The following is a 10,281-nucleotide window of genomic DNA, read 5'->3' on the forward strand; positions in this document are numbered from 1 at the left end:
GCTGACTTTGAGTGCCAAAAAATGTGCCCAAATGACCTTTACAGACCTTTATTGACTTGCCTATAGATTTCTCTGAAATATTCTACAAAGACCTACAGAAATATGTCGATGCATAACAGTACAGCTACTAAGGAAATACCTCTGAACCTGGCCAGAAACATATATAAAACTGAGCTCAACATGTGTAACCAAACTACAGAAAACAAACTGCAGTCTGCAGTCTTGTTATTATTTTTTTGGAAGTTTGCCCTCTAATACCCACACTCCCTACTTCAGTAATCAAATTCTGCTCGCTGTCACAGGGGCCACGTCTGAAAGACATTCATTGTAACAGCGCTTTTGAGCTCAGTGGTTGCCCTCTCGCATCTTAAGTGGGACTAGCGGCTTGTTCCTTTCCCACCGAGTAATATTTTTTAAGGTAAGAAAATATTTATAAGTAGTTAACAAACAATAAAGAAAACACAGTTACGTATTTTAAAATATATTTTCTAACATGTTGTACCTGCGCTTTTTACTTACGATTTTACAGCACATGCAGTTAACTAACCTGGTGTACGTGCAAGGATGCTTGATTCAAACTTTTCTAGCTGTCTGTAAACGGAGGCTTTTGTTCGTAAAGCAATGCATACATTATTTAGGCGCCTTTTCAATTGGGTTCTTTATTTCATTTTAAAAAATTAATTGAGACTTTATGTTTGTTGAAAGACTTTCAATTCTGAGGTAGTTAGACTGCGGGTAATGCGTTATATTTAGTTCCTGTTAAAAAAACGGTTGCAACTCGAGTATTCTGCATGTATGTGTGTGTGTGTGTGTGTGTGTGTGTGTGTGTGTGTGTGTGTATATATATATATATATATATATATATATATATATATATATATATATATATATATATATATATATATATATATATACAGCTCTGGAAAAAATTAAGAGACCACTGCAAAATGATCAGTTTCTCTGGTTTTGCTATTTATAGGTATGTGTTTGGGTAAAATGAACACTTTTGTTTTATTCTATAAACTACTGACAACATTTCTCCCAAATTCCAATTAAAAATATTGTCATTTAGAGCATTTATTTGCAGAAAATGACAACTGGTCAAAATAACAAAAAAGATGCAGTGTTGTCAGACCTCGAATAATGCCAAGAAAATAAGTTCAGATTCATTTTTAAACAACACAATACTAATGTTTTAACTTAGGAAGAGTTCAGAAATCAATATTTGGTGGAATAACCCTGATTTTCAAGCACAGCTTTCATGCGTCTTGGCATGCTCTCCACCAGTCTTTCACATTGATGTTGGGTGACTTTATGCCACTCCTGGTGCAAAAATTCAAGCAGCTTGGCTTTGTTTGATGGCTTGTGACCATCCATCTTCCTCTTGATCACATTCAGAGGTTTTCAATGGGGTTCAGGTCTGGAGATTGGGCTGGCCATGACAGGGTCTTGATTTGGTGGTCCTCCATCCACACCTTGATTGACCTGGCTGTGTGGCATGGAGCATTGTCCTGCTGGAAAACCCAATCCTCAGAGTTCGGGAACATTGTCAGAGCAGAAGGAAGCAAGTTTTCTTCAAGGACAACCTTGTACTTGGCTTGATTCATGCGTCCTTCACAAAGACAAATCTGCCCGATTCCAGCCTTGCTGAAGCACCCCCAGATGAATCCAGTTTTCAGCTTTGCTCAACACCTGGTCATCTAATGGTTAGACGGAGACCTGGAGAGGCCTACAAGCTACAGTGTCTTGCACCCACTGTGAAATGTGGTGGAGGATCGGTGATGATCTGGGGGTGCTTCAGCAAGGATGGAATCGGACAGCTTTGGCATGAACATTTGGGAGAAATGTTGTCAGTAGTTTATAGAATAAAACAAAAATGTTCATTTTACCCAAACACATACCTATAAATAGTAAAACCAGAGAAACTGATAATTTTGCAGTGGTCACTTAATTTTTTCCAGATCTGTGTGTGTATATATATATATATATATATATATATATATATATATATATATATATATATATATATATTATATATATAGTTTATATATATATAATAGTGTAAAACGTAATTTGCAGATTGGTCATTGGATTTAGCATCCTACATAATGTTCCAGGATTGTATCTATATAACATAATGCACAAGGCGAATAATATACTGTGACATTCAAATTAAATAAATAAATAAGTTTGTTCTATTTAAGAATACAACAATTGCTTGACTAGCTAGTTTGCTACATGTTCGTTTTTTACATCATGCTTCCACGATGGCCCTTTTAAGAAGTCAGCTAGAATATAATTCACTGTAAGAGTAGTGTAAAAAGCACAATGTTAATAGAAGCAAAAATAATTCGTTATCGGTGTAATTACAACCTTTGGAATACAGTCAGCTTAACTAATTTAGCGGTGACAGCAATAATTCTACTTGAAAGGATTCTAAATATTAGGGCGTTCAAATAGCTGCTCTTCTGTTTTGTTGTTACACTGTTGGTAATGTGAGTCTTAACCCCTTGTCAACTGGTAGCCTAGCTGGTTAAATGTTGTTGGGGCTGTCTGATTTTGGTTTGTTTGGTTTGCCATGGAAATTTTCATAGTGTGCGAGTGTTCAATCTTAAAACATTACCAGGAACAACCATGAAAAATATGTATGTAATCTGTTGTATTTATAGTTGTAGCTAAGAGAGCTATAACAATAAACTGAATATGATACCTTGACAGTCAGAGTCACATTATTGTTTTTAAATAAACTGATTTCCTGTCCACCAAACAAACCACAATCACATACACACCCATATTTACTCATCCACCCCTTCAACAGCCTCTAACCTGTTATACAGTGTAGTGGAGTATTTGTCCCTTTTAAGTCTTACTGCAGTGCACCCTGGTAAATGCATTGTAAAGCATAGCTCAGTTTGAGTTTCCCGTGTTCTCGTCTTATCCCATTGTATCATTCCTGTTCAGGTTTTCACAATGTGAGGCATGACGTACATAACTATTCTTTCGCTTGCAAGCAACGCCTGCCCAGGAAACCTTGCCCCCCATCCTCCATACGAACCAGAACCACACGTTAAGGAAAAACCTCTCCAGTCCATTTGACTACAGTGTTGGTTGTGGAAGCACCTGCCAACTGAGCACCTGCTATCGGCCCCGTATGGAATTCTGTCGGATCTATTAGCTTGCCCATCATGACTGAAACTAACTTTCTAAATCAAAAATTGCAGTCTTTTTGGTCAACCTTGCCTGTAGGTCAGGATACAGATGACAGGGAAGCAAGGTTCATTTATAAGAAAGCATATGACATTCTTCCATTATAAAACATTTGTAAAAACATAGCAAAGTGTAATAAAGCATAGCTAAGTATTGTAAGTCCCAGACAGGTATGGTAAAGCACATTAATGCAAAAAAAAAAAAAAACACATAGCAAAAACTTATGATCAATGCACAGTATAAACATGGGAAACCTTCAACATTACCATGCAGATTTGGTTCTCACAAAGCGCCACAGAAGAGAGGAAGATGTCACATAACTGTTAGCAAGGACCCCCATCTGAGATGAAGCACAAAGACTGTTTACAGGAATTCAGCCTGTTTGTTTTGTGCTCTAGCCCATCCTGTAGTGTGCAGAGTTTTAGCTTAACTCTGAGTTACATTTAATTTTGTCATGTAAATGGACAGTTCTGGGCACACATTCTCCAAACCAGTGTGTTATTCTCCTATTGAAAACTTGTAGCTTTTGGGAGATCAGTAACGCTGAACTATTTCATATTGCACAGTATTTGAATCTTTAATTTAAAGTGCAGAAGTGTGCTTTTACACTGGACTTCGCTGCAGCAATCTTAGAGCTACAACCTTGGCTAGTTTTATTTTCACTGCATTTAAAGCACAGTAGATTTTTATTTTATGTTCCTGGCTTGGATAGTTTTTTTTTTCATTTTGTTTTTTAAAGCTAGACATTCTATCTGAATGTTCTGCGGTCATCTACCTTGTGATAGTGTACTTGAATGGAGCTTCGTGATTGGTAGATGTTGTGAGGTTTAATTTATTTTAGTTTTGAATGCTTATTTGCAGGTATTAGTTTGATTTTGGTGTGTGTTCCATACTTTAGACAATATTTGGTTTTATCCTGCCAAATTTTGGGTGCCCTAAAAAATGTTACGGCTTGTTTTTGAAACCAACCTTGTTTTTAAAATGTAAAGTTTTTGCCCTTTTTAGCAGGCCAGGCCTTTTTTAAGAGGACCGGTTACTATAACAGATATCCACAGCATTTAAAGGTAAATATGTTACTGTTAAATTTGAAGTAGATACACTCAGACGCCAAATAATCTCTTTAACAAGTTGCATCTGTAAATGTCTAGATGTGGTACAACCTATAAGAAACAAGACACTTAGAAAGGTTTTTAAATACAGGATACACAATTTTTTTCCCTCAAAATGTACACATAAAGGGACTTTGGTATACAGTGCCACAGTAAAAGCGTAGCAAGATATTTTAAAACGTAGCGAGTAACGAAGGAAATAGCTGTTCCATGGTGCCAGCGCTTGATTTATGGACCGCTTTGCATCTTAACATGCAAGTTTTCCTTTCAGATAAGCAGAGTCATTCTACTGGCACAGCAGGCTGCCACACCTGTTTAGAAAGCACAGCAGTATGACGTGCACAGTGATGCTTTGGTATTGTGTAAACTACTTTATTGATTGCAATGGCTGCATTTTAAAATGTGTATGTTACTCCCAAAGCACCAGGTTAACATGTATGTCAGGGCTACGGATGTGCGTCATTGGAAGTCAATATTTCCATGTATGTTATATCCCCACCACATCTATAAAGTCGTTACCGATAATAAAGTAGGTCACAATGACATACACACATCATGCAGATGGTTGGCATAAGCAAACAAAATGGGGTGTATATTTACAGTTTGTGGAAAAAGTTTAATCAAATTCAGGCAAAAAGTTCTTAAGAGATAGGGTCTCAGGCAACTAGGCAAATTTTCTGAACAATTCTGACAGGATAAAACTAACACAATGCTAGAACAATTGTTTCACTGCTTATTCATACCTGCAACAAAGTTGTTTCTTGCTAATATTACACCATTAAAACTGTTTAATCCCTTTTAGAAAATGAATACCTAGTTTTTTCTAAACCAATTAGAGGCCAGAACTTCAATATTAAAGGTTCAACAGGTTTGTATTTCTTCACAGTCTATAGTGTAAGATTTGGAAAGATGGTTAACTGGAATTGCTTTAGTAGATTGGCTAAGAAAGCCATTTTATTACAAAATTGTTATCTTTTTTTCTTTTGAAATAAGCAATGAAGAAATATTTAGTTGCCATGAATTCCTTGGAAGTTAAACTGCATATATGAAAAACGTGACTATTTAAACAGAAAATAATCATATCAGTGAATTAGAAATGGAACTGCGTGTACCTCAACCAGGCTGTACTGTAAACGAAGTTGAATAGAAAGGATGGAGAAAACTGTTGTGATTGCTCATCATGGCAAATCTATATTGCCAGAGCTGTTGCAACGCATTATACTTTTGACTGTAATATCACATGTTGCTGTGTGTTGAATTTTGTGATAGATTTTAGGAAATATGCATTAACTGGGAAAATCTTGTTCTTATTAAGAAGAAATATATGAGAGGGGATTCCCTTGCTGTGCATTAATTGTGGATCCTTTTTTGTAACTTGGCCTTTTTATCACATCTTTGAATAATGAGGCTGATTTTAAGATGTTTTGATCAGGTGAATTTTCCCCTTGGATATGCTGTGACTGATATTGCTCAGAAACCTATGTATCCTTTAAAATGAAGGCATGCAGGTGTAATATGCCATTGAAATCATTTACTGTATTAGGCAACCAATATTGGAACAAGACCAACAGTAGCCTGTTCAGTAGATTTCTCATTCTTTTCTAATAATAAAAAACCAAACAAACATGAGAGCATTGCAATATTTTCTCTTTTTAGAAAATTGGATTTTAAGTTTTTGACAGTCAATCCATTTTGTATTGCACAGCGCCACCTAGTGGATATTCTAGGATGCACTGGAACTCAAATCAGGACATGTACTGTAATTGATTTTTGTTATGGCAGCACTGTTGTTGAGTTTAGTATACGTTTCAAAAGTAACTCAATATAAAAGGCATTGTGGATTTTTTTTTTGCTAAGCTGATAAAGCCAGAATCATCAATTTTCTAAATATTATTTCTTTGCTTACTGTATACATGGAATTTACAATCCATTGGCAACAATATATATATATATATATAATATATATATATATATATATATATATATATGCGTGTGTGTGTGTGTGTGCACAGTAAAGGATATTGCATGTACAATATAATGAAAAGATGTATGTGTGGAATACTAGTTCAGTACTTACTTTTGAGCAGTCCTTCAGGACTTTGTATTGCATCTGACTGTAAAATCTCTTTGCCCTAGGTGCTTCCCAGTTGAAAGACCTGCTCCTTCACTATGTTGAGATTACGGATCACCAACTCCGCAGTCTTCACACTCATCAGTGGGTTTGCACTGGTCTTCTTATACTCCTGGCAGGGTGGTGTCACCCCCCAGGCTGAGGAGCAGAGTGGCAAAGTTCACGTTCTGATCTTGTCCTCCTGGCGCTCAGGCTCCTCCTTCGTGGGACAGGTCTTCAGCCAGCACCCGGATGTGTTCTATCTAATGGAGCCCGCCTGGCACGTGTGGGTCAGCATGTACCAGAACAGCGCCAGCACTTTGCGGATGGCGGTCCGGGACCTCATCCGATCGGTGTTCCAGTGTGACATGTATGTCTTTGATGCCTACATGCCGGAAAAGCGTAACGTGTCGCATCTGTTTCAGTGGTCGGTCAGCCGTGCGCTTTGCTCGCCACCTGCATGTGACCTGTACAAGCGGGAGGAGATCAGCAATGAGATGACCTGCAAGAAGATGTGCAGCAAGACTCAGTTTGAGAAGGTGGAGGAAGCCTGCAAGTCCTACAGCCATGTGGTGTTGAAGGAGGTACGCATTTTTGACCTGGAAACCCTCTACCCTCTTCTCAAAGACCCTTCCCTCAATCTCAAAATCATCCACCTCATCCGAGACCCCAGGGCGGTGGTAAAGTCCCGTGAACAGTCAATGAAGGCCTTCATGCGGGACAATGGTATTGTCCTCAACACCAAAGGTGTTAAAGTGGTAGACACCCACTACCAGGTGATGCGGGAAATCTGTCGGAGCCACGTCCAGATTTACGAAACAGCCACTCAGAAAGCACCCAGCTTCTTAAAGGGCCGGTACATGATGGTGAGATATGATGACCTCGTACGGGACCCACTTGCTGAAATCTCAAAGATGTATAAGTTTGCGGAGTTAACCATGACCCCTAAGCTTAAATCTTGGATATATGATATCACACACGGTGAAGGCCATGGGAATGAGCAGGAGGCCTTTCTAATTACCTCTCGCAATGCGGTGAACGTCTCGCAGGCCTGGAGAGTCTCGCTGCCGTACGAGAAGGTTGCTAAAATACAGGAGGTCTGCAAAGGGGCAATGAACATGCTGGGCTACCAACTAGTGGAGTCTGACAAAGAACAGAAGCGGCTGGGGCAGGATATGGTGTTGCCAAGGAAACAATACCAGTTCATTTGGTTACCCTCCAAGACAACAGATAGATTAAAAGATTAAGTTTGTGGTCCTGTCAGAATTTTTTTTAACTGTTTACTTTTTTATGTGTATTATTTAGTGTGCTCTGTTATTTTACCTCCAATTTGGAATGTCCAATCATTTTCCCCCTCACTGCAGCAATTCCTCACGCTGCTCTGGAGAGCTGGTTCAGTGGCTGTCCTCCAATCCCACGACCGAGCCAGCTTCCACTTTTACACCCAGGAACTAGAGAGCGGATGTCAGTGAGCTACCGACCTCTGGAGGACAAAAGCCAGCAGGGTTCACTGTAGCGACAAACAGCTCCTGCCTCTGTAACTCACGGGAGCGCCAGAGCAATGGGACGCGCCTTTTGGAATCCCCAGAGACAGTTTATTTTTAAAACAGGCATTATTTAGTATTCTTATTATTTGTAGAACTGTGTTTTGAAAAAAATTATACACTATACCAGAGGTGCATCTTATTGATTAAGGGACATCACTGGTAATGCAATGATAAAAACGTTGACTTTTGTTGGACTTTTAAAGAATGACCACCAGGGGGAGCAGAAATTACTGGTTTGGTTGGGATATATAAGAATTTCAAACAAGACAACTGACAAATATATGTATATAATAATAGTAATAATAATAATAATAATAATAATAATAATAATAATAATAATAATAATAATAATAATAATTTATTATTATTATTGTTATTATTATAATAATACATTTTTTTTCATTTAAAAATCACAAAGCAGCATAAAAACAGACATTTCAATAGACAAACAGTAATAACAAATCATTTACAGAAAGTTTTAAGATTAGATTTAAAAATATCAACTGAGTCGGCAGGGCGTTCCATAGACGTGGGGCTAAAGAGCAGAGAGCCCGATCACCCACAGTGCACAGACGAGTCGTGGGCATCACCCACAGAGCGCAGCCAGTCTTGGGCATCACCCACACTACCAGACCTCAATTTTCATTTGGTATGTGGTACTGAAGGAGATCCCTAAGATAGGCAGGGCCTTGAGAATGTATTAATGAGAACTCGACTGGCAGCCAGTGGTGAGAAGCAAGGACAGGAGATATATGCTCATGTTTCTTGGTCTAAGTGAGAATATGGGCAACGCTATTTTGAACATATTGTAACCTGTTGATAACCTTAGAGGAGATACCTGCAAAAAGAGCATTACCGTAATCCAATCTTGATTAAATAAAGGCATATGTAAGCTTTTCTGCATCAGTCATAGATAATGATGATCTAAGTCTAGCAATGTTCCTAAGGTGGAAGAAAGACACTTTGTAGACATTCTTTTTATGATCCTCAAATGATAACATAGGATCAAATCTCACAACAAGATTGGTAACCAATGAAATGGGTCTGATCTCATGTTCCTCAATTTCAAGGCTAAATTCAGCTGCTTTTCAGATCTGATGCGGCAAACCCACTAACACTACCTCAGTTTTGCTGCAAGTAATATCCACAGTATAGCCACACTGATATCTGGTGTAGTTTTCAAATAAAATTGACTGCATAACAATGGAATACCATGTCGGCTGATTATTTGACCAAGAGGGAATAAATAAATACTAAATAAAACTGTTCCTAAAACAACCCTGTGGGACACCAGATTTCAAGGGACAAGCAACAGATTTAGTCCCACCCAATGTAACAAACTGTTCTATCAGAAAGATAAGATGTAAACCACTGCAAAACTATACCAGAAAGACCTATCACAGATTTCAGGTGATTTACAGTATCAGAAGTGGCACTTAAAAGAACCAGGATAGATGGCGAACCAGAGTCTGCAGCCATTTCAGTACTATGGGTGGGTCTGAACCAAGAGTGAAAGGTTTCATAAAGCTGATTTGATACCAAACGGGACTATAATTGTGCTGCTACAACCTGTTCTAAAACTTTGGCCAGGAAGGGTAAGTTAGAAATGGGCCTGTAATTGCAGAATACACTGCACGCTGAAAATGTCTAATTCTTGATAAAATTATGTTAATACAAATTATAATGTTAAACTGTGTAATGGTACAAGTAAAGCTAACTGGTTGTTTGATGTTAACTGTACTATTTCTGGGATGAACAAGGCTAAAGCAGGATCCAATGAGAGCTACTGTACAAAGCTTGTGATATCTTAAGGATTTATATCTATTATCAGCTTTTTTTTTCTGTGGTGTGATGATTAGTGAAGGGAATGTTAATAATTGAGTGAGGGGTTTAAAAAAAATAGACCTAAATAGACTGGGAGCTTTCTGGAGAGATAAATCAATGTGTTTGGTAGCCAATGGACTCCTGCACAATAGTCAGAGATTACAGGGAGGGAGTTTCAATAAAATCCCGACAAAGACTCTTTCAGAAGGTACCGACAGCAGCTGTTGGACGTTTAGCATAATCTAATTGGGTTGGGGTTTGAATTTAAAATTCCAGCGAGTGAAACCCAGTCGCTCTGTAGTGTATATTAAGTAACTGGTTTACTGCTTGGTTTTGAAAAGAGGCTAATCATTTATATTGTTCTTAATATACATGTGGAGGTAGGTGACAGCGTAGTAGGATACCGGGTTTATTAAATCTATACTCACTTTAAACGATATGCAAATGCTTCAATAACCAAGACTTACAAAGAACATCTTTTTGG

General features: G+C 38.1%; 1 protein-coding gene across 1 annotated transcript; it reads left to right on the forward strand.

Annotated features, from left to right (window-relative positions):
- The first annotated feature begins 316 nt into the window (after nt 1-316).
- On the forward strand, nt 317-8,274 carry LOC121296112 (carbohydrate sulfotransferase 6-like). Its single transcript, XM_041221327.1, has 2 exons — nt 317-418; nt 6,453-8,274. Exon 2 carries the CDS (start codon nt 6,486-6,488, stop codon nt 7,671-7,673), a length of 1,188 nt encoding a protein of 395 aa, XP_041077261.1. The 5' UTR covers nt 317-418; nt 6,453-6,485; the 3' UTR covers nt 7,674-8,274.
- Nucleotides 8,275-10,281: the final 2,007 nt, after the last annotated feature.

This window comes from Polyodon spathula, chromosome 21, assembly GCF_017654505.1.
Source record: "Polyodon spathula isolate WHYD16114869_AA chromosome 21, ASM1765450v1, whole genome shotgun sequence".
Classification (NCBI taxonomy): domain Eukaryota; kingdom Metazoa; phylum Chordata; class Actinopteri; order Acipenseriformes; family Polyodontidae; genus Polyodon; species Polyodon spathula.

Bases quoted from the DNA above. Each gene is read 5' to 3' on its own strand.
- LOC121296112 (XM_041221327.1), top strand. From the start codon at position 6,486: ATGTTGAGATTACGGATCACCAACTCCGCAGTCTTCACACTCATCAGT.